This window comes from Ictalurus furcatus, chromosome 8 (assembly GCF_023375685.1).
Source record: "Ictalurus furcatus strain D&B chromosome 8, Billie_1.0, whole genome shotgun sequence".
NCBI lineage: Eukaryota > Metazoa > Chordata > Actinopteri > Siluriformes > Ictaluridae > Ictalurus > Ictalurus furcatus.
In genome coordinates, this window is record NC_071262.1 from 17386943 (window position 1) to 17413052 (window position 26110).

At 40.8% G+C, this 26110-nt stretch overlaps 1 protein-coding gene across 3 annotated transcripts in view; it reads left to right on the plus strand.

Annotated features, from left to right (window-relative positions):
• magi2b (membrane associated guanylate kinase, WW and PDZ domain containing 2b) overlaps window positions 1–26110 on the plus strand; it is a 169955-nt gene that overhangs the window by 95659 nt on the left and 48186 nt on the right. For all 3 annotated transcript variants that reach the window (XM_053631159.1, XM_053631160.1, XM_053631162.1), the window contains 3 exons: window positions 10480–10537; window positions 10656–10777; window positions 17866–18048. In XM_053631159.1, coding sequence (XP_053487134.1) covers window positions 10480–10537; window positions 10656–10777; window positions 17866–18048 — 363 coding nt within the window. The remainder of the gene's footprint in view (window positions 1–10479; window positions 10538–10655; window positions 10778–17865; window positions 18049–26110) is intronic.

Sequence of the window (26110 nt, forward strand, 5' to 3'; positions counted from 1 at the left end):
ACAAGAAATCCACACATATAAAGAAATCCAAACATTAAAGTCCATAAATAAAGTTATGTGTAATAAAGTGGAATGACACAGGAAAAAGTATTGAACACATTAACTGAAATTTATTTAATACTTAGTGGAGAAGCCTTTGTTTGTAATGACAGATTCAAGATGGTTCCTGTATGAAGAAATTAATCGGCCGCAGTATTCAGGTGTGATTTTGGCCCATTCTTCTAAACATATTGTCTTTAAATCTTGTTCAATTGGATTCAAGTCAGGTGATTGACTGGACCATTCTAACGCCTTGATTTTTTTCTCTGAAACCAATTGAGAGTTTCCTTTGCTGTATGCTTTGGATCGTTGTTTTCTGGAAGTCCACCCACGTCTCATCTTCATCATTCTGGTGGATGGCAGCAGATTCTTCTCAAGAATCTCTTGGTAAAGGGCTCCATTCATCATTCCTTCAATTATATGAAGTCTGGCAGTACCATGTGATGAAAAACAGCCCCACACCATGATGCCTCCACCTCCAAACTTCACTGTTGTTATAGTGTTTTTAGGGTGATGTGCAGTGCCATTTCTTCTCCAAACATGGTGTGTAGCATGACAGCCAAAAAGTTCAATTTTGCTCTCGTCTGACCAGACTACACTCTCCCAGTATTTCATAGGCTTGTCCAAATTGTAGCAAACTTTAAATGAGCATTGACATGCCTTTTCTTTAGTAATAGAGTCTTGCGGGGTGAGTGTGAGCAGTGGCGTGCATTGCCTATTGTTTTCTCTGTGACGATGGCACCTGCTGCCTCCCAGTGTTTCTGGAGCACTTTCTGAGTGGTCCTTGGCTCTTGGGCTACTCTTCTGACTATTCTTCTAACTCCCTGGTCAGAAATCCTGCGAGGAGCTTCTGTGCGTGGCCGGTTGATGACAGAGTGATGTTGCCTCCACTTGCGGATAATGGCCCCAATGGTGCTTACTGGAGGATTCAGAAGTTTTGAAGTATGTCTGTATCCGATTCCTTCAATATGTTTCACAGCAATAAGGATCTGAAGGTCTTGGGAGAGCTCTTTGCTTTTACCCATCATGAGATGTTTCTTGTGTGACACCTTGGTAACGAAAAGCCTTTTTATAGACCATCAATTTACTAACCCAGCTGATCTTAATTTGCACAGATATGAGGTATAATTACTTTCTAACTACTTACAGATTTCAGCTGGTTCCTTGCCTTACCTTGCCTTGGAGAACTGCTTTTTCTTAGCGTGTTCAAAACTTTTTTCCGGTGTCATTCTACTTAATTACACAGAACTTTATTTATGGACTTTATGTTGTGAATTCTTTATATGTTTGGATTTCTTGAGTTAATACTGATGTCTGTTGAAAATGTCATGTGAATAACCTCATCGGAAATATATGTAGTGAAATACTTTTTTCTCCCACTGTATGTGTGTATATATATTATATATATATATATATATATATATATATATATATATATATATATATATATATATATATATATATAGTTTATATTATATATATTTTTCAGATAGCCTTTAAGAATGCCTTTGTCAAAAGAAGAACATATTGAAATCATTCTCGTGGCTGGATCAGGAAGCTGTCACAAGATTGCATTAGACTTTATCAGGAAACATGGCAACCACATGACACTGTTACCAAACTTCTTAACAAACTCAAAAAGCCTGGAAGTGTTGTGGACCAACCGAGAAGTGGACATCCACGAACATCCACTGACGAAGGCATAACCGACATGGTGCTGGCAAACATAGTCCCCTAAGTATGGAGACTTTTGGGACACCCTGTACGTATATACAGTATATGGGTTAGAACCTAGAGATCTTGCAGCCTGTGAGATTTTGGTAACATTTCAGGGTTTTTCAGTGTATCAAATGAATTTTCATGCATGAAAAAAACCCATTAAAATGCCTTTAATGCAGCAGCATCACGTGCACAAAACAGATGAGTGCACCTCACTGAAAGTTTAAAATATTGAACATGTTGTTAGTACTGTTGTCGATCCATTGATTCAAAAGCACAAAACAAACAGGAGAGACAAATAGACATGATCATTTGTTTCCTCTCTTTATGCTTAAGAAATTTCCAGTAGAGGTTGCGCATGGCTTTGCTCTTATATCTTTGTTTATTAGTTATCACTGAGTTCTGTGTTTGAAAGCCTCTGCTTAGTTGAAATGCAGTTTATCAGGGCCAGAAAAAATCAATATCCCTTTCTACCAGTCTGTTAAGTGCTTCTGTGTGACTTGACTGCTAATACTCCTCTCCCCATTATAGCAGCAATCTATTTTTTGCCTCTCTCAGCAGCTGAAAGCCTTCTCCAGCGTGTTTGTGTGCAACCCAGTGTGATGTCTGGTTTTAAGGGTGTCTCCTTTTCTGTGTGCAGTATGTTCTAGCAGGCAGAAGTTCAGTTTGCAACTGAATACATATGGACACGTCGGTAAGGCTGAAAGCACACTGGCATCTTTCTTTTTCACTATTATAATTTTTTTTTAAAGGTTATCAGATTTCCTTTGGGATTGTGTGATTTTTTTGTCTTATCAGTCTCAGTGAGGTGTGCGTTCATCTGTGCTTGTCTGTTCTTGTGAAGGAGGCATGGCATTATACCAGTCAGGAGGTATATGAAGGAGGCGTAGCCTTTGTGCCTGTCAATCCCAGTGAAGGAGGCATGGCCTCTGAGCCAGTCAAGTCTAATGAATGAGGTGTGGCCTTTGTGCTTTGTGCCTAGCAGTCTCAGTTGGGCATGGTCTCTGAGCTTGTCAGTCCCAGTGATAGAGGTGTGGCCTCTAAGCTTCTTAGTTCTACTGAAGGAGGTGTGGCCTCTGGGCTTGTCAGTTCTAATGAAAGGGGCATGGCCTCTGTACCTGTCAGTCCAAGTCCCAGGGAAGGAGGCATGGTGTCTGGACTTGTCAGTCCAAACCCCAGTGAAGGAGGTGTGGCCTCTTAACTTGTCAGGTTTAGTGAAGGAGGCATGGCCTCTGGGCTTGTCAGTTCTAGTATAGGAGGTGTGACCTCTGAGCTTGTCAGTCCTAGTTCTAGTGAAGGAGGCGTGGCCTCTGAGTCTGTCAGTTCTAGTGGAGGAGGTGTGGCCTCTGAGCTTGTCAGTCTTCGTTCTAGTGAAAGAGGCATGGTCTCTGAGCTTGTCAGTCCTACATCTAGTGAAGGAGGTGTGGCCTCTGAGCTTGTCAGTCCTAGTTCTAGCGAAGGAGGCGTGGCCTCTGAGCTTGTCAGTTCTAGTGAAGGAGGTGTGGCCTCTTTATCTGTCAGTCCAAGTCCCAGTGAAGGAGGTGTGGCTTTTGTTTGCACAATACTGAATCAGTGATCACTGAATGTGTTGATAGGGATGACAATGATGTAAATCATATGCTTTGGCCTTTGCAGTCATCAGATCTCAACACAGTTGAACACCTAGGGGAGATTTTGGAGTGACATGTTAGACAGTGCTCTCCACCACCATCATCAAAATACCAAAGAGCGAAAATCTTTTGAAGAACAATGTTTATCTCCACTTATAAAATCTGTGTCAGGGTGCACTGAGGGTGTTCTGGTGGCTTGTGGTGGCTCAACACCTTACTAAGATAAGTGATCTAAGGATTATGCTTAAGAATTGTGACTTACACATGAGATATACTAATGAAATTCTGACGGACACATAAAAAGTGCTATCACCTCCCCGAGGCTGTAACACAAATGTCTACTGGGTTTATATAGTTCTCAATTTGATCAAATATACCATTTCTGCCTGTCTGTTTTAAATACTGTATACATATTTCTCTTTGTGTCGAGGATGTTTGCTTCAGTTTGAAGCTGGACTTGCAGTTTTCCTGTTGTGTAATATGGAGCAGTGATTTATTTCAACCAAATGTATCACATTTCATGTTAGTAAATCTTCAAAATCCTGAAGGAATATGTTCATATGTTCACACTTTCTCACACATGCACGTCGACATACACACACACAAACACAGTCATGTTTAGACTCATCCATGCTCTCAAATATACATAAAACACTTGGTGAATGAAAGAGCCTGAAAAAGAGACGACTTCTGCAGTTGCCATGGCAACTAGCGATGGAGGACCAGTGATTTAAGGTGGTTTGTGTGAGATTGATATTTAAGGTGGTCTGCTTCAGAATCTAGCTGTGTGTGTGTGTGTGTGTGTTTGTGTGTGTGTTAATGTGAGTCAGATAAATAAGAGATTGGAATTTTGATTAGAATATTATCAGTTTGTTGTTTAAAGTAGTTGTAAAAGCCAATTATTACATGAAAGTGTAAGCTATGGTTATAAATTTGAATTCAAATGTCAGACCGCAAGTGTGTGTGTGGATTAAAAGCTCTTCTTTGGAGATGTTCTAGAGATAGACATTGCATTTCGTGGTACATGGTTTTAAAATATTCTATAAAACATCTCAGTTTTCTCTCAAGGGGTTTAATTCATAGATCAGGCAGTCAGGTTGGCTTAAGTCAGCCCGCTCTCTCTCTCAATAAAGAAAATGTCGTTGACGAGGGTGACTCAGTTTCTCTCCCCCTCACGTTTGCCGTCGGTGCGTATTTGAGCAGTGACAATCTACTCTTATTGCTGAAATAACCCAGATTGGTCAGGTCTCTCTCGATACGTTAGCTTGTGTTTTAGTGTGTGTGTGTGTGTGTGTGTGTGTGTGTGTGTGTATGTGTGTGTTTGTGTGTAGTAGGGGGGAAAATTGATTTGTGTAAACCTCTAGGAGACTCCTCCATACCCATCAGTGATCACTGTCAAAGCTGGTCAATTTCGGTCCTTCTGGCTTTCAGCCCAAATCGTGTACTCTACATAATGAGAGTCTCCACAGCTAATGTTTATTCTGCCAACACAAGCTAAAGAAAATCAGTAGCCAGCCTGGAACCAACGCACACACACACACACACACACACACACACACACACACGAACACACAATTGTCTTACTATCCTTGTGAGAACCTTCCATTGACATAATCATTAATGCAGCTAATTAATGCAACAATGAAAAAGAAACCTTGGATCAGAGTAAAATTGTGTCAGCTTGCTGCAGGTTTTTTTTTTTTTTTTTTTCTCAACTGAAAAAAAAAGAAACAAAAATTAAGCACCTGTTAGAACTACAGCTGGCACTGATCTGATACTCAATGGGAAAGGTTGGATTTGGATTTGGAAAGGAAATGTATTTTTGGAACTGGAAATGTTTACATATAAAGAGACTTGACTGTTGTTACTTTTGTTAGGATTTGATTATATTTACACTTTATTGTATTTACAGTGTGATATCTGTGTGAAAGGGATTTAACTACGAAGTCATAATCAAGGATTCAGTATCAGAAAAGAAAAAGTGGTATGTTGTCACATACAAAATGTAACATATATATATATATATATATATATATATATATATATATATATATATATATATATATATATATATATAATATTTATTCAGTTGAGAAAAAGAAAAACATACCTGCGATATGTTGATGCAATTTTTAAGTTTGTTCTGAGGTTCAGTTTTTTTCAGTGTATGCTATTACATCTGTATCTAACCTGAACCTCAACCTCAGTAACCATTTTGGCACTTTTAACTGTTTAACTCTTTTTTACCAGAGGCCAAAAATTGGAATTTGCACCTGTTTGGGGGTTGCCTGTGTTCAGCATTGAATTTATTTGTGATGTCACACTGCACAGTAGTGGTTATGAAAGTAGACACTCAGGGTTTTAGGAAATGTGTGAATTGTTTGCCCAGCAGTTGGCTCACACCCCTCCCATTTCCCATCACCCTGCTCACCAGCAGCTAAACACAGAGTCATGATACTCTACACACAGAAACCCAACAGTGTCCTGATTATTCTTATAACAGACTTGTGATGATAAAGTAATTCCTTTGTTTATACTGATTGAAAATGTCCAATAAGTCGATTTATTCAAGTCCAGTCCACACTCAGCCAGCAGAATGGAACGTCAGTGTATTGTGAAAAAGGGTTAAATAAAAGCTGCAGTTTTTATAAAAAATGCCGTTTTCATCCTTCCTAACACCCGGATACCTTCTTGTGCTCATATACACACACACACACACACACGTGAGACCTTTAACACAATGTCATGTGGTGACCATATGACACTTTAAAATGCTATTAATAATGGCCAGCATTCCCTTTGGAACCTACATTCAGCTTTGGTTCCAAGAGACGGGGAACATTGGGGTTATCTGGAGTTCATATAACCCCAATTCCGAAAAAGTTGGGACAGTATGGAACATGCAGAAAACCAACAAACAAGCAAAAAGAGTCATTTGAAAATTCAGTTCACCCTGTACTATATTGAAAACACATTATTAGCACATTATTTGATGTTTTACTATGTGAATTTAATTTATTTTTGTACACTCATTATACACTCATTTCAAATCTGATGACTGCAGCACACTCCAAAAATGTTGGGACAGTCCACTGTTTACCACTGTGTAACATCACCTTTTCTTTCAAAAACACTTATTAAGTGTTTGGGCACTGAGTGAAGACACCAATTGGTTAAGTTTAGCAAGCAGAATTTTCCCCCATTCATCAATTATGCATTTCTTCAGCTGCGCAACTGTACGGAGCCTTCGCTGCCTTATTTTGTGCTACATAATGCAGGACTGCAGGCCATTTTGTTGGACCACAAAACATGATTCCTCTGAGCTACTGTCCATCTCAGATGAGAACTAGCCCAGAGAAGTGGGCAGTGCTTTCAGACAGTGTTAATTTATGGCTTCTGCTTTGCACAGTAAAGCCTTAACTTGCATCTATGGATGCAGCGGCGAATGGTGTTGGCTAACAAAGGTTTACCAAAGTATTCCCGAGCCCATGTCAGGATATCCATTACAGATTCATGATGGTTTTTAAGACAGTGACGTCTGAGGAATCGGAGATCACGCGCATTTAGAAGTGGTTTTCAACCTTGTCCTTTACGCACCGGATTCCTTGAATCTTTTCATTATATTGTACACTGTAGAAGGTCAAATGCCCAAAATCCTACTGATTAATCTTTGGAGAATGTTGTTCTCAAAGTCTTGGATTATTCGCTGACGCATCTGTTGGCAGATTGTCGAGCCTTGACCCATCCTTGCTCTTGAAGGACTAGGCCTTTTTTGGATACTTTATATACTATGATTAGACGATTGCCTCACCTGTTTCACATCACCTTCTTATTTCAACTTGTCACGTTGCTATTAGTCCTAAATTGCCCCTGTCCCTACTTTTTTGGAACGTGTTGCATGCATCAATTTCAAAATAAACGTTTATCTTAAAAAAAAAAAAACAGTTGATTAGGTAAAACAGCAAATATCTTGGCTTTATATGTTTTTTTGTTTAAATACAAGTCAAAGTACATTTCCAAAATCACTCCTCTATGTTTTTATTAGCATTTTCCACACTGTCCCATCTTTTTCGGAATTGGGGTTGTAGAACTTAATTACATACGTAACCTCTTAGGGAGCAGCCAATATGAAAACATACCTCCCGTCCCCTTCCCCCACCTCTGGAGACTGACAGTCACTCAGTGTGTTTTTGTAACATAATGAAACTGAATTGCATTTTTGGCACAAACAGTATTTATCATTTGTATGTGCTTCTGTGTGAGCGTACTTGAGTAGCATCACGGATGTGAAGCACACGTGTCCCTTCCTTTGACTGTTCTATAGTGGTTCTGTTCTCCCTGCTTTGTTAATATACAGTTTGAGTAAGATAAGGATAAAAGTGACGGACATAATGATCTGTTGACCTCATCACGCTGTAAGCTATTCCATTTTTTTTGGTTGTCATGGTGATTCAATGGTAAATTTGTTGTGCTTGGTTCAGAAACAGGAAAAATCCACTGCACATGTATTCATCCTGTACCATGTTATTCAGTAAATACTGTGTGTTATTCAGGAACCACAGTGAAACTAATCAGGAATTTAAGTCTGGACTTGCTGATAAGTCGAATGGGTTAAAAGAACACTGATCGAACATATATCTACACGTGCAGTGTTTAGCAGGAGATTTCCAAGTTTGAATATGTCCATAAGATGCATTTTTAAGGTACAACTAAACGTTGAAGGTCTGTTTCGGGATGAACTGCTCCAATTATTTCCTCTGTAGATCAAAAAAAAAATTACAGTACATAATATAATAAAACAGATTTATTTATATGAGTGCCAACAAGCTGAAAATGATCAAGTGCTAGATAAAATAAAATAATAAAACACTTATAGGGAAATAGGAAACAGGGGTTACTACCCTGAAGGTGATTATTTTTCAAAAACAGCACATCCTGACATGTTTTATTTACTTACACTACAACAATTTGTGAATTATTATATTTTGTATTTATTAAAGAACATATTATTTCTTACAGAAAAAAAACTCCATTTGCGATCAACTTATTTGTGGCACCTTTAAATTCAACATTCTGTCACAATAATACGATGCATATCAACAACTCAAACGTCTTTGACCTGAATGCTATGTATGTCACGTTCTGTACCACTGAAATTTGACCACGCCCTTTTCTACCTCTACTCTGTTTAAATAAGATTGATACGTAGTAATTAAATTTAACCTTTTAAAAAAACTAATATATTAAGCATAGCCAACTTCAAGCATAAAGTTTGTGCTTTTTATGACATATGATTAAACTTACCAGTTTCATGGAACTTCTGCTCTTCTCTGCAAACACAATCAGGCTTGCAAGTTCTGGTAACACAGGTCATTTCAAAATGTGGGAATATAGTCTATAGTCTCTGTAACCTAAAGAATTGTGTTTTGAAAATACTATATCATGTTACCATGTGACTACCACGCATTGTGTTTGTTCATCCATCCATCCATCCATCCATCTTCTATACCGCTTATCCTTTTCAGGGTCACGGGGAACCTGGAGCCTATCCCAGGAAGCATCATGCACAAGGTGGGGTACACCTTGGACAGGGTGCCGATCCATCGCAGGGCACACAGTCACATACACATTCATAAACCCATTCATACACTACGGACACTTTAGACACGCCTACCATGCATGTCTTTGGACTGGGGGAGGAAACCGGAGTACCCGGAGGAAACCCCCACAGCACGGGGAGAACATGCAAACTCCGCACACGCAGGGTCACGGTGGGAATCGAACCCCCGACCCTGGAGGTGTGAGGCGAACGTGCTAATCACTTAGCACGTTAGCACTTACCTTAGCACTTAGCTAATCACTAAGCCACCGTGCACCCATGTTTGTTCAGTATGTTTAAAAAAAAAAGAGGAAAAATTCAATATTACATATCACTCTTAATAAAATGTTTCATTGGTAGAGGTGGGTGTGGTTAAATCATGTACATTGGTGCAGAACATGGCATACAGGACATTTGAGTGATTGTTTGAGATTTTGATATGCGACATACAGGAGGTGATGCGTAAGTTATTAGCATGTGAACATTTTTTCTGTGAGACCGGGTTAACTTTTTTTATTATTCCTGTATAGTTACATTTGATGTTATGGACCATCCATGGAACAGTTCCTGTTATCAATTACGTTTTAGCAGCTGTAAACAGTCATTCCTGTACTATATCTTATATAAGTCTGTGAAACAAAAATAAAAACTTGTTAATGAGACACCACAAAGCGCACTAAGACCACAAAGACTTTCTCATGTTGGAAAACCTCTGAATGTTACGAAGCGCTGTCACTGGAGACTCCTTCCATATACGTTAAATAAATGTCTCCTCAGAGAAAACCTCACCATTTCAAGAGTTATACTTTTTTTCTCTCTCTTTTAAATGAAAACATGGTTTAATTAGTTTAATATTAGACTTAGAGTATTGTGGAGAATTGCGGCCACTGTAAAAATCCCTGTGAATGAGCTGTTGCTATAGAAACAGTAATGTATTAGAATGAATATTAATATAAACCTGTGATTTGAAGTACAGCCACAGCTATTGTCAGAGCTGCTGTTATAGAAAACAAATCAGGACCTTCAACAAGAATTCAACAGCACGGAATATACTCATGGGCATGAGCACATCAACTATACCAAATCCTGATTTCTGACAAAAACATAACAGACGCAGCGCTTTGACACAGAGTGCTCATGACTGATATTAAATACTACTTTTGTGCACCATAAACAGCTCAATATCAAGTTTGATGAATCTCAGAGCACAATCTTTATTGAAACAATTCATTCACCATGAACTACTTACAGTTCACACAGTTGAACACTTCTGGGTCATATTCACACTCTTTCAAAGAGAATACAAACATGCACAAACGCCATCTGAAGTTTTATGTTTCAACTCGATACAGATCAAATAAAATCGATGAGGCTGTTTTAAGAATAAGGTGGTCTTTTTTCTTTTTTTTTCTTTTTCCAATGCCCTAGTGTCATCTTAAACAGGAGGATTCCTCTGAAGCAGCAGTATACCATTCACATCTCTCTTCTTCTACCTTTTCCTTTCCCTCACAGAGCTGCCGTATGGCTGGGAGAAAATAGACGACCCTATATATGGCAGTTACTATGTGGAGTAAGTGATGTCACCCCACATTCACTCACAAGCGTGTCATGATACAGAAACTGAGAGCGTGTGTATGTGGAGAGAGAAGCAGCATTCAAACAAGAGCTCTGCGTTTCCTCCCTTCCAGCCACATTAACAGGAGGACGCAGTTCGAAAACCCCGTCCTGGAGGCCAAAAGAAGAATTCAGCAGCAGCAGCAAATGCAGAGCCAAGGCCTGTCATCCCTGCCGCTGCCCACCATCTACAGAGGTACCGTTTTACACACACACACACACACACACACACACACACACACACACGTACACACACATCAGAAACGCGAAACGGCCCGAGAGCCGTAACTTGATTCTGTATGTTGACCTGTTTTCTCACAATTTGGATATCATTTGCCAATTCCCACCCTCTTGCTAGCTCGTCAGTTATCACTCAGCTACCAACCAGAGAAGGTGAAGTCTAACATGTGATTCCTCCAAGACACGTGTAGCCAGTTACTCATGCACTACTCATGCTCCATCACAAGACAGCGTAACACACTCAGAGGAAAGTGCCTTCTTTCACATACACAAGCTCACAGATGCCCCCGATTGGTCAGTGTCGCTCTGATTGACAGGGTAGAGAGTAACACCATCTCTCGCACACACAGAGCAGTGCCAAGTGTGCTGTCTTGGAATCCACACAGAACCCTGACTTCCTTTTGAAACAGGAAATGAGGGAGGGTGTTTTTCATAAGGCTTGCCTGATTTCCACAACACATCTAATTTGGGATATATCGCACCTCTACCAAATCGAAACAAACTGGCTTGATACGCAGCTGAGAATTTGGTCAGGATCCTACAGCCGAGGTTCCCAAGTGGGACATTAGGATTCCTGCTGGGATGTTTAACATGAGTCATTAAAAATAAAACGGTGTCATGCTTTCTGGACAACGAGATTTCTTGGTGTTCCGCTGTAATACAAATCACAGGTTTATATTAATGCACTCTTTCTAATATATCATTGTTTCTATGGTAACAGTTTACAAAGGCCCTTGTATGGTGGACACTCAACAAAAGCAGATTTTTTTTTGTTTTGTTTTTGTTTTTGTTTTAATGTGTAACTGTTGACATGAGGTTTATTTAGCATTTTGTGAAGGAGTCTCCAATATCAGCACTTCGTAACTGTCAGAGGTAAAGCTGTAACTCTAAGTCTTCCAACATGTGAAAGACTGTTCACGTGACAGGACTAATTTCAAGGCAGAGAAAAAAAAGAGAGGCCATTTATAGCTGCTAACATAAGTGATAACAGGAACAAACTTGTTTGGTGGACCTTCCACAACATTAAATGGGTTAAAAAGTATGATATGTTGCTCTCTAATAAAGAAAGAAATAGTTGGTAAATTGCTGCGGTATAAGACAAACAAAACACTTTGGAACTGTTATTAGAAAATAATCAGGGGTGGTAAAATAAACACAGGGGTGCTAATTAACTTTTCATCACACCCCTCATTACTGACTATTTTCCTATAACCTCACACCTTGTTGTGTTTTATTCCTTATTTATTGTTAATAGGATGTGAGTTTCACTGATGAACACATCTTGAATGGCTGCAATTACAGAACAGATTAAATACTTGGAATAATAGTGCCACTGAAATTGCTTTAACCAGCAGAGTCTCTTGTGTGTGTGTGTGTGTGTGTGTGTGTGTGTGTGTGCACATGTGTGTACACGTACACAGGTGACATCACTAGAGTAGGAGTGCAGAGTGAAAACATACACACTGGTGTTTTGACCTATTAGACTGAAAAAGATGAGTGGTGTTGGGTCAACTACCAGAAAAATAACAAGGAATGAGAATGTAAGTAGTGAAAATCGGAGACTCATCTCTATCATCACTTCAGTTTGAACGAGTTCCATTCAGCCAGTTTCCATACCGGTTATCCTACACAGGGTGAGGGGGGAGCCTGGAGCCTATCCCATGGAATTTAGGGCACAAGGCACCATGGGCAGGGTGCCAACCCATCGCAGGGCACAATCGCACACACACTCACACACTACGGACAATTTGGAAATGCCAATCAGCCCACAATGCATGTCTTTGGAAACCAGAGTACCCAGAGGAAACCCTCAGCACGGGGATATTAAAAGATATTTTAATCTGTGTGTTTTTGTTTAATGCAGAATGTCAGGCTTTGATCAGGTTTTTGTCTATACACTCACCATTCCCTTTATTAGGAACACCTGTACAACTGCACAGTCATGCAGTTATCTAATCCGTCATGTAGCAGCAACACAATGCAAAAAAATCATGCCGATACAGGTGAAAAGCTTCAGGTAATGTTTACATCATACATCAGATTGAAGAAAAAGTGTGATCTCTGTGACTTTAACCATGGCATGAATGTTGGTGCCAGATGGGCTGATCTGAGTATTTCAGAAACTGCTGATCTTCTGGGAAAATCACACACATCAGTCTCAAGAGTTTACACAGAATGGTGCGAAAGACAAAAAACATTGAATGAGTGACAGTTCTGTGGGTGGAAACGCCTTGTTGATAAGAGAGATCAGAGGAAAATGGCCAGATTGGTTCAAGCTGCCAAGAAGGATACAGTAACAATCACTCTTTTTGTGAGTGTGGCAGAAAAGCATCTCAGCACGCACAAAATATCAAACCTTGAGGTGGATGGGCTACAACAGCAGGAGACCACATTGAGTTCCACTCCTGTCAGCCAAGAACAGGAATCTGAGGCTATCATGGGCACAGAATCACCCAAACTGGAGAGTTGAAGATTAGAAAAAAAAAAATCACCTGCTCTTTTTCCAGTTTTGGTCTGTTCGGTGAGTCTAAATACTGGCTGTCAAATTGTGAAGAGTTTCCCTAGCTACCACACAATATTTACACCAAAAAAAAAAAAATTTATTCATAATTTATTCCATCCGTCAACTTTATCACATACCACATTTTGTCCGTATCATGCAGCCTTACAGAGAGTGGGGTGCTCTGTGGTCCAGCTTACATAGTGAAAAAGATTGGGAAGTGCCGTCCTAAATGACGAGGCAGTATTTCTTTTTGGAATGAGGTTGAACATGTTTAAACCGGAATCAATTAGCAGATTTTAGAGGGGGTACGAAAGCAGAGACACACACTTGGCTTGGAACGGGAATAACGTGTGGGAAGCTGCATAACCAAATTCACGCTGGTGACCCATGCTTGCTGCTAACAGGCTGCTAATGACGAGTGCTTCCCCAGCAGGATTTATTTTGTGCTATAAACAATGTTTAGTTGGATGCAAAATTTCGTACACAAAAAGTATCAAATGAAAAGGACAATATCGTGAACGTTTTTGATCATTTTTGTGTCCGTAACTTCAGTAGATTTGTATTAAAAGCTCTGAGACAAGCGTTTTGATTTGAAATAAACTCTTTGTCTCCTCTATTTCATCCTCTGCTGTTCTGTGCCACGTTTTGAGTTTCTTTTCCTCTGCATGTGCTGAATTGTATCTATAAAAAGTATCAGCTCTTAGATTTCCTGTGTTCATGGAAGTTCATGTTCATAAATGGATTTTTCACCGCCACACCCCAGTTATTACTTGTTGGAAGCGTTTTTTTGGATTTGGGTCATGCTCTAACTAGGCCATTGAGGACATGGCTCTTCCCTTCTGTAGTCACTGAGGTTTGGATACGTGGCACGGTATAGTGTGACACTGAAAGCTGTATTTGATTTTTTTGGTCAAAGGCTGCAGGCCACTTTCTGTTATTTTCTGCACTGCAGTGTCTGTTTTTGACCATTTCCTCTGGCAGGAAGGTGCTGCCTAACTGACTTCAGAGCCTGTTTTTTTTGCATATGTAAAATATGATTAAGTGAATGATCCTGATCCATGGCAGCTTTTGTGACACTGCACTACATGGGCTAGATGAGGTGTTAGCCAGTACTCAGTGTGACCAGCCCCTGCAATTAAAAAGTCTGGATCGTCTTTAAAGGTGATGCCGACCTCCTGATAGCTTCTCTGATTAGGTTCCCCCTTCTCAGTGGCCTACTTTGGAGGAATGCCCAGTTCCAGGCAGGGTGAGGCTGCTAGCATGTCTCTTTTCATTTTTTTTCCCTTTTAATAATTGCCTTTTAGCAATGTAGTGAAAGTTTATAGGACTTTTTAAACCCCATCCCTGATTTGTTTTTTTCTGAAGGTCTTTTTATGCTGATGACTAAGTACCACATTTAAATTTGTTAAATTGGTTACTCAGATTTAATTGACCAATTTAAACCAGTCCAATAGCACGCGCGCACACACACACACACACACACACACTCCGGACAATTTGGAAATGCCAGTCAGCCCACAATGCATGTCTTTTCTACTGGGGAGAACATGCAAACGCTGCACACACAGGGCAGAGGTGGGATTCAAATCACCAACCCTGGAAACATGCTAATCACTAAGCCACGCTGCCCTGCCCCCGTCCTGAAAAATGTTTGATTTATGATGACCCCAAACACATGACATATTTGTAGAGATAGAAGGCAGTGCCACATGTAATTAAATGGCCGCCTTGGTCACGTAATTCAGTTTGGCTGAATTTGATCAAAATGATTCCGAGGACCAGCTTCACAAATCTGTAAGACGTCCAGCAGGAGCCATAGCAGACTCTCTCTGAAAACATCTAGACCAGGGGTCAGCAAAGTGTTTTATTTAAATATATACTGTAACAAGGTTTCCGAGTGAAGCAAAAGATAAGCTATCCTCCTTGAATCCCAATGATGTCACAGCTATCCATGGCGGGGAGTCCAAGAGAGGCAGATTGGCTGTGCTTTCTGGGTGGGAGGGATGGAAATACTCACTCCCCTGTTAATCACAGCAACACTAGGCAAACGTGAGCATCTGGGGGCTCGTGTATGCAGAACACTGCAAAAAATGCCTTTCTTGAACAAAGCAAGACACACTTAAATCTAGTTAAAGTGTACTAAAATCAAGCAATAACAAATCATTACCCAATGGGGTAAGAATTCTTGAAAATAGAATAAATATCTAGTCACTAAAAAATGCTATTGGAACTTAAAACTATACAAAAAATTTAAGCAAGTTCAAACTTATTACAAGCAATGAAAACTCAGTTCTTCAAGATAGCCTTATTTAAAATTAATATGTTGGTCTCTTGATTGAGCTGACTTTAAGAATTTATCCTAATCTGAGATTAATAATTAGCAACAACAACAACAAAAAAAGAAAATAAGACTTTCTTCAAACAGCATAAAAAAATAAGTGACTTTGTCTTAAATTAAAGCACCAGCAGTATTGTTAGTTTTAACATTTTTTGTGAAACAGGGAAAAACTCTGCAACATATTGTCAGGGATTGTAGAAGGCGGCGGATGCAAGGGCAGATTTTTATTGAATAAAGTGTAAAACAGACAATCAAAATTGTGAAATCAAGAAATGTAAATGTAACAGCGGACACAAGTAGTTCAGTGTGGATTTCAGCATAACCATGATCCATAGCTGCTTCACTGAAAAATTTCAGTTGTGCAAGTGGTCTTGGTCTTAAAATAAGGAAATCAGTATTATTGCGCAATATTAGCCAGAATATATAATTAACACAAAGTTAGATATATTTTCTTAAAATGAGATTACTTTTCTAATGCAAAACCTGCTTGGCAAGATTATTCCTCTTTTTACACAAAAAATAAGACTAATTTCCCAGAAACAAGGCTTTTTTTTACTTTCTTGAAATTCCTTTTTTGCCGTGAAGAAGGCAGATAGCGCATTCCTCCGAGTGTTTTACGCTGCCTTGTGATGAAGCATGATAAGCAGTTTGAAAAGTATCTTGGAGGAAACATGTGCTAGCCCATACCATCCCTGGTTGGTGGCTGTCATGTGATAATGGAGTCTGGCTAATGAATTGGCAACTGACCAAATTGGAGCGACAATGGATGGGTGGGGTGGGGGACTGAGACTCCAGTTCTAAACATTACCCGTTGTGTTTTCTGAAGCAGATCCTCTGTTTCTTGTGCATTTATGTAAATTATTTACATGGAAACTGTTAATGAAGAAAAGGAAGAGTTTTTTTTTACAGTCTTTCAAAAGTTTTGCATTTCATTTATCCTCTTTGGTCTAATTAGCAAGATGGTTTGTTTAAAAAAGTCAACGACAAAAATAGAATATTTATTCGCATTTTTTCTACACTTCAGGGTCAAAACAGATGTGCCAGCTGTTCAGCCTTGGTGGCGTTACTCAAAAGTGTGAAGTGGCAATGTGAAACAAAAACATAACCATAAAATAAACATAATCACTATCCATCTATCCATTCTCCATACCGCTCATTCTACACAGGGTCACAGGGGGCCTGGAGCCTGTCCCAGGGGACTCACGGCACAAGGTGGGGAACACATATACAGGGTGCCAATCCATCACAGGGCACAATCAGACACATATTCACACACTACGGACAATTTGGAAATGCCAGTCAGCCTACAACTCATGTCTTTGGACTGGGGAGGAAACTGGAGTTCCCAGAGGAAACCCCTGAAGCACAGGGAGAACATGCAAACTCCGTACACTAAGGGCAGAGGCGGGATTCAAACCCTCAACCACCGTAATCACTAATGGTTAAACAGTGTAGTTGCCATAGTAGTTTCTCAAGGCATTTTATGTAACTGGTTCTTCACAAAATTTAGTTGAATACCCCTGGCTAGAGTGTCTCATGTCTCATGCTTTGGGCTTTTGTTTTGGTTTTAGTTCTTGTCTTGTTCTTTGTCTCCTCCCTCATTTCATTATTGGTTCTCTTCAGTAATTGATTTCACCTTTGTTAATCTTTGTTTTTATACCCTGTGTGTTCTCTTTATACATTGTTCATGTCCAAGCCAACTTTTTCTATTATTTTACAGGTTTTAAACTAGTGTTCTCTCTTCATGAATATTGATTTGCCTAGTTTAACCCTGTCTGCCTGTTTATTGACCCCAGCCATTAAACCATTATAACTATTATTTATGGATAATAAATAAACTCTTTGCCATTCATCTGCACTCACATGCTTTGACTCATGCACAAGCAGTTAATAGGAAATAACAGTGCAGAGGTTAGAAATGCTAAAGGAACTTTTTTATGTATCACTATCATTTATTGTTTTTTTAGTTATTGACCCATATATTTACTAGTGTGATATTGTCTTCCTTAAAATAAATCTTGGTTGTGTGTTACATTTTTGAGGGGGACAAAAATGTAAAAAGAAAATACGCATTTATTAGAAACCTAGGTTTGCGATGACTTCTGCTCTTGAAAGGTATTACAAGGACTGTACTTGATGATAATTCTACTGGCAGTTTGTGTTGTGTGGGTTAATAATGTGTTTGCATGTGTGACATTTACAGAGAAGCCTCCGTTCACGCGAGATGCCACACAGCTGAAAGGCACATTTCTGTCCACGGCACTGCAGAAGAGCAACATGGGCTTCGGCTTCACCATCATCGGCGGAGATGAACCGGACGAGTTCCTGCAAGTGAAGAGCGTCATTCCAGACGGCCCGGCTGCTCAGGATGGCAAGATGGCCACCGGTGAGCTTCCTGTCCCTCTCACATCTGATTACTGTCTTCCATTCAGTCAGATAGTTTGGCAATTAGAGGGTTTTTACAGAACTCGCAAGGATGTAGCCAGGATCGTTTCATCGTTCATGTTTGGGGGTGTAGGGGGTCATGAGTGTTGGTTTGTTTAGCACAGAAAGATTGTTTCCAAAAATTGCACAAGTTGAGGCATTACTATTACTATGACAATAGGTACATCAGGTTATTGTATCAATTAATACTTCAAGAAATTATTATAAGATTCATTCTAGAAAAGGAAGAAGCCTTTATTTGTCACATATACCATGATATAGTGCCCCTGGAGCATAGAGGTTTAAGGTCCCTGCTCAAGGGCGCAACAGATCTTTTTTAAAGGGTGACGGGGGTGGGTTGGGGGGAGGGGGGTTTGAAGACAGTGACATATTCTGCTGTCCAGATTGTTCATTCACCACTGAGGGACAGTCAGTTTGAAGGTTCTGGAAAGGGACCTTGAGCCACACTGAGTAGGCACTACCAGGCATCGGTCGTAAACCGATCGCAGGTTGCATGAGGACACATAAAACTCAAGGAGAGTGTTGAGGGTTGGGGGGGCTGTTCCAGACAGGGTCTTGTACGTATCAACAATTGGAAACTGGACAAACACCACCTGGTCTTTTTCTAATCTTCAGATGTCCCCATTGTAGAACTTGAAATAGGAAGTCATGTGACACTTTGATCAAATCATGTTACTCGTTGGACAGCCCTTTGAGTTGATCACTTTCATACATGACGCAGCCTCACCTGAGTTCACTCCACACCTGGGTTTGAAGCCATCTTCCACGCTTACCACATTTCTACCAAGTGTACAGTATAAACACTGTTGAGTGGGGAAAACATTTAAGTGTGACAAATCCCTAAATTACACAGTTTAGTACACAGTAGAGATTAGTTCCTTTCTACAAAAATGCTGAATTTTTGGAGTTGCTAGGTCAGGGCTTCTGACATTTGATCAGATCTGCAGTCTGTGTTGCACCCGCCACATAAAACTTTAAATGTGTTTACAGAAACAGACGTGTTATACTCTCCTAGGACACTTGCACTCTCAATATAAAGCAGACAGTGTTAAGGCTGGATGCACAATAGAGGATAATAAACAAATAAAAACACACTACATAAGCTGGTTTTGGAGAGCCGATGCCAGTGTGATCTCACCACCGGACATAGATTCTCAAAAATGTACGAAATGCTTTACATTGCCAGATAATCATTTAGCCCCAGTTGAGAGAGGGAAAAGTTTCTATTCATATATTACAAAATGTTAGAATGAAAATCAGCATATGTGTACTTCCTGCACATGTTCAACATAAATAATATTCAATTTTCAATTCAATTCAGTTCAGTTTTATTTGTATAGCACTTGTAACAATGGATTGTCTCAAAGCAGCTTTACAGAAACATATAAATACAGGATACAGATTTTAAGTGTGTAAATTTATCCCTATTGAGCAAGCCGGTGGCGACGGTGGTGAGGAAAAACTCCCTAAGATGATTTGAGGAAGAAACTTTGAGAGGAACCAGACTCAGAAGGGAACCCATCTTCATCTGGGTAACAACGGATAGTGGGAAAGTAAAAGAAAGTTCATTATGGCTTTAACATGAAGTCTGTTTGTTTAACTAGTCCACTAATATAGTGATATATATTGTTCCTGTGTGGTATCTGTTTTGTCTTACACAAGGTTGCATTTCTTGTGGCTCTGTTCCCTGCTTTTATGAAGCAGCACGGTCTGAAGATGGCGTTTTTTACCTTTTACTGTCTAGAGGGTTTATGTACTCAGTGCTAGTTGAGGCAGAAGTACTTGGGTTTTTTTTTAAGTCAGTGTAGAAGTGCTTTAATTCAACTTTGATTTGATCTCGAGCTCTCGAACAGCACACATCAAGTGAGCCGTGTCTATAGGCTCCGTCGGTTCCTGAGGCCTCATACATAATTATGCGCACTGACTCCGCGTTCGCTGCTGCACAATGCCACATGACCAAGGTTCAGATTTAACCATGGAGAAAAAGCTGCTTAAAAAAATCTGCTTAAAAAAATCTGTATTTGTCTTTGTCTTACTTTCTCTGTTCTCTCCTGCCTGCCAGTTGAGTAACAGCCTCAGGTTTTCTGTAAAACTGTGCTCTCTCATTATTGGCCAGATGGTTGCATCGTCCTTTATCACATACCTACATGCCTTTAAAACAATCCTGCTATCTGTGTGTGTGTGTGTGTGTGTGTGAATGGGTGGTTATGTGGATGGGGTCAGTGTAAAGTTAAAAGTTGAATTTCCAGGGTAGTGTTTATATTCTGCACTCCGTTGCATATAATTAACCTTTTATCCTGAATAGAGCTGCATAACAACACTTAAAATTCTAATGACGAATAATAATTTCACTCATTATTGAAATTATGATTTTAATTAATCAGCTAATTAAAGAACAAAGTCGATTTATTGCCTTTTAAATCAGCAGAAAACGTCTGGGTTACGCATGTAACCCTGTTTCCTGAGAAGGGAACGAGACGTTGCATTTAGCATAACACTATGGGAGCGCCTCTCGCGCCCGACCGGCATCTGAAGCTTGTGTGAAATCATGCCTATTTATAGGCCTGCCATGATCAGGTGGCGTGGCAATTAAGCGCGTCGCATGATATAAATATGGCACCTGTGAACCGCGCCATCAGCCTCTATTATCTGAAGCGAAGACGCAATTCACAGGCCTGCCCTGGTATGACAAAACTACGCAACGTCTCATTCCCTTCTCAGGGAACAGGGTTACATGCGTAACCCAGATGTTCCCTTTCAATGGGAACTTCGACATTGTGTTTAGTATAACACTATGGGAATGGGAATACCCACTCCGTCATACCGAGGGTATGGTCTGTTCAAAAAGACCCAAGCCCGAGGGTCACTGCAAGACACTCGAGCCCGGGGTGGAATGAATATCCAGGCTGTAATAACGAATGAATGTGTGTAGCGTAGACCAACCTGCAGCAGCACACACATCCTGTAAGGATGTGCCTGACACCACGCATAAACCTTGAAGTTAGAGGATATTGCCCCACAGAGGCTCCATCGACAGGGGCGTGGCTGGCCGAAATGGCAGCCACGTAAACCCTGATTGTAGAAGGAGCCCACCCCGCTGAGAAATGTTCTTGTAAGAACTCCAGGATTGTAGCTATTGCGCAGTTCACTGGGTCTACAGTGGATCCCTGCGGATGGGAATCTCCCAAGGAGTGCCATCTAGCAGGGATATTATCTCTGAGAACCATATTCGAGCAGGCCAATAAGGTGCTACTAGCAGCAGACATAGACTGTCTTGGCGAACTCTCACTAGAACTTGTGGGAGCAGAGCGATGGGGGAAAAGTGTACAGATGTGACCTCGGCCACATGTGCACCATGGCGTCCAGCCCTAATTGTGCGGGAGGAGTGAGGGCGAACCACAGCGGGCCGTGTGTTGTCTCCTCGGAAGCGAACACATGCAGTCCCGCTTGGCCAAACCTCGCCATATGGACTCCACCACTTGTGGATGGAGCCACCAATTCCTGGGCCTCAGCCCCTGCCTCAATAGGATGTCTGCCCCCATATTCCCAGAATGTGCATTGCACTCACTGACAAACTTTCCTTCTGCCCAGAGAAGAAATAGTTGCGCCTGCCTGAACAGATGGCACGGACATAATTTTCCCTGGTGGTCAAAGTATGAGACCATCGGTGTGTTGTCTGTAAACACATGGTGACCTCTCAATTGAGGAAGAAGGAATTTCAGTGCTAGAAATATGGCCCACATTTCTAGGCAATTTATATGCTGCTCCAGATGAGGGCTGCACCAGAGACCGTGAGCTGGACAGCTGTCTAAGACCATGCTCCAGCCCATGAAGGAGGTGTATGTCAATACCGTCTTGCGCTAAGGAGACACCCCTAGAGTGTGACCCAAGGCTAGAAACTGGGAACACTCAAATTCTCAGAGCACGTAGGCATCACCGCGTGACACTGATTATTCTCAGAGGTTTCGTCCTTGGATGAAACCCCCAACATCTCAGCCACCACTGAACGGTCTCCTGTGCAATAGGCCCATAAGCGCCAATAGTCTCCCAAGATCCAGCTTTATCTTGCTCAGTGTTGATAGGATTGACCCTACGCATGTTGGGGATAGAAACGCCCTCATCGTAGTAGAATCCTTATAACCCCTAGAAAAGTTGTCCACTGCACTGGGGAAAGCATACTTTTCTGAGGTTCACCCTGAGCCCCAAGCTCTTCATGTGGGCGAGAACAACATCTCGATGTTGAACCGAACTGGATTGTGCTAGAATTCACCAGTCATCCGTTTAGTTTATTACACGGATGCCCTAGAGTCACAATGGAGCCAGAGTGATGAGGGGATAAAGCTAGCGATATTTCTATGTGGAAATATGCACCTTTTAGATTCATTGTCACAAACCAGTCCTCAAACTGAATCTGTGGAACGATAAGTTTGGGCTTCAGCATCTTGAACCTGTATGTCAGAAGAGTATAGTTCAGATGACGCAGATCTAAAATTGGCCGCATACTCCTATTTTTTGCGGACCAGGAAATAATGGCTGTAAAAACCTCCCTCCCTCAGGGAACGGGGTACATGTTCTATGGCCCCTTTGTCCAAGAGGGATCTTACTTCCTGCACTAACGTCAGGCTCTGGTCTGTGCTGACTACTGTGGTGAGCACACCTCTGAACCGGGGGGGGGGGGGGGGGGGGTCGAGCTATAAACGTAACCCTTTTCTACGGTAGACAGAACCCATGGAGACACATTTGGCAGTAGTTTCCACGCTACCGTTGGCCTTTGACAGCTCGCTGACCAGAGAACACTGAAAACTTGGGACCGCCTTGGCTAGGGGTGGCCCTACAGTAGCACTGGGGGCTAACTACCCTAACAACCTCATGTCCCCTGATACGTCCCTCCACAACCCCTCAGGACCGCTCTTCTTTGCCTGCTTGGCCTTTATGACCATTCTCAGATCAGGTCTAGTAGCGGGCTGCGACTGTGGCCGCCCGGTTCCCCTGGCTGTCTGCAGGGGTTGGTGGGCTGCCATACTCGCCTTCTGGGTCTCCCTCGTACTAGTGCTGGCCCAGGCTCCACTCGTGGATGCCCGGGTGAGCTCGAGACAACAGGGAACAACAGGTCTGCTTGGTAGGCCTGCAACACTGTCATTGTCTGCAGTGACCCACAAGCAAGACTACTACCGCATAGGCCTTGCCCACCAATGCCATGGTGGCCTCACACGGTGGCTTGGATGGCAAAGCCAGCCCCCCTAATTACCTGCCGTCGTTGGAGAGAGGTAGCTCGCAAGCGCCTCCTCCACCTTCAGCATAGCTAAATAGCCATGCCGTTCATTCCCCACAATGGCCGAATAATCCAACATTGTGGGGTTATAAATACGGCTTATGCATGGTTTTCCCCAGAAGCCTGATATTTTGTCATGCACTTCTGGAAGAAAGGGGAGTTTCTGCAGTGTGAGGGATTTACTTTCACTGGGAAAAAAAGGCTCATCCAGCCTTAGTAATCACTTCAAGCAGCTCTTTATGTGCTGCTCTCAGTTTTTAGCACATCCTTCTGGCTCCTCGGAGTCAGAGAGGAATTATTACTATTATTTTTGTGTGTGTGTGTTTTTTCCCTTTTGGCTTTCCATAGCGGAAGGAGGAGTCGTGACACGAGCTCCAAAATCCAGCGGAGAGCCGAACCCGGAAGACAGAGCAAGAGCGCTCGTCTCCGGCTCCTCTTCTGGATCCATAATAGATCCCCCGAATCTGAGACGGCTAGCTACCTCGGCAGCGGCCGGCCCAAATCCGCGAGGCTCTGAAACCCAACTCGCTTCGGCTTCCGAGAAGAGCGCGAGTCGCGAGCCGAGCTGCTTAATGTAGGCATTACCATGCGCAGCCTCTCACGGCTGCCATCGCATGCTACATCCCTAGACACTCCACCCAGAAAGTGTGCACTATTCCCCGTGATGAAACGGGAGCAAGCCATAACACACTTCCTGAATTCTCTCACTCATATTTTTCTGTCTTGCTCATTCCTTTTTTTTCTTATCTTTTTTTTAAAGGGAGATTTTGAGAAAAGATAGCGAGGAAATTAAGTGTCTTTTTGTTTCTTTACACAAACAACCTACATGCAGTCTTTCGCTGAAGATAATAGAGGCTGATGGCGCGGTTCACGGGTGCCATATTTACATCACGCAACTGGTCGCGCGCGAGATGCTGGTCGCGCGCGAGAGGTGCTACCATACTGTTATGCTAAACGCAACGTCGAAGTTCCCTTTGAAAGGGAACAGACTTTTCTTCCACACTGTACATTATTTGTTCAAACGTACAGTATAAAGCTCTACTGATGTCTTGGTAAGTGAAAATATTTTACATATAGACACATTTCTCAAATACTTTTCATATCATTTTCAATATTTCAAAAAAATAATTTTCATCAAATTCAGTAATGCTAATGAGATTATTAAGCCTATTTCTAGACATTTGTAAAAAAAAAATTCAAGCTAGAAATTTTGTGTTATTGCCTTTTTCATTTGTTCCCTATTAGAAAAAGGCTTTTTATCAGGTAACACTTGCTGATGAAGAGGTACATTAGCTAAGCTGACTACCGAGCTGACAACATTTAAAAAAAATGTTTTAAGGCAAATAGCTGTGTGGCTAAAGCTTTTTTTTCAACTGGGTGTGAATAGACACTCCACGATTTTGTACATGTTAAATATTAAAACATATCACATAATGGATCCTGTAACAAATGGCAACAATTGGAATTGGATCCAAATAAATGTATTTTTGGAACTGGAAATAGATATTTAAACTAGAGCCACAACAACTAATTGATAAAATCGATAACAATCGATTATGAAAATCGTTGTCAACGAATCTCATTATAAATTAGTTGGTCTGCGCACGGCACGGGGTGTGTTTACTCCCTACGTTACTTCTGTTCCAAAAACACGCTTCGGAGAGTAAATACTAAAGTTGTGTCCCAAATGAAGTACTGTACACTTACACTATGCACTCTGAACTATTGTCTAGTGTGTGTATTTTAGAAAGGTAATATCTCAAATAGAACACTAGCATTTTTTTTACTAACTGGAAGTATAATCCGCTTCCTTGTGAACGCTGCGATGCCGCTAGTTTTAGCGGCTAAAGTTTAGCCTAATACCCAGTCCCTGACACACATTTATTATAACGGAAGTGATATGTTAGTAACGAGCCCGCATTGCTGATCATGCGCAGTGTAGATGCGCATAGGAGCATGAGTAAGATATGTAAAATTAGTCTAATATTAGTAGTAATATTAGTAGTCTAATTAAAACATTATGATCAAAAGTAAACACAAGTAAAATAATATGTCTAAAGGCAGCGAGAAACAGAAATCACAAGGTGCAGTGAAAGGGAGTTTTTATTATTAATTTAGGACTGTAGTTTAATTCAGTGCTTTTTGTGCATCCATAAAAAATAATGCATAAGTACTATTTTTAATATATATATATATAAATATACATATATATATATATACATATATGTATGTACACACTCATATATAAATGGATTTATCTTATTTTTTTAGTTTATATTTATATTATGTATAAGTACTTATGCATTATTTTTTATGGATTCACAAAAAGCACCGAATTAAACTACAGTCCTAAATTCATAATATATATATATTCTTGTGTGTGTGTGTGTGTGTGTGTGTGTGTGTGTGTGTTGGGTTCTTTTCTGTTTTGGACAAACATTTGTCTAAAGTTTTAGTCTGAATTTATATTTGTAACACTCAGTTTGTGGACTGTATGTTAAATAAACAAAAAAAAAGGTACTGAAAGTTTGCCCCGCCCCATCCGATTAATCGAATAAATAAATAAAATAATCGGCCAACTAATCGATTATGAAAATAATCGTTAGTTGCAGCCCTAATTATAGAAAATGAATCAATGAATCATCTTCAGATTTGAGAATTTGAGAAAATTGACTATGATTTCGTTTCACATTATATATTTAGTAGAGATGGCATGATGCCACTTTTTCTT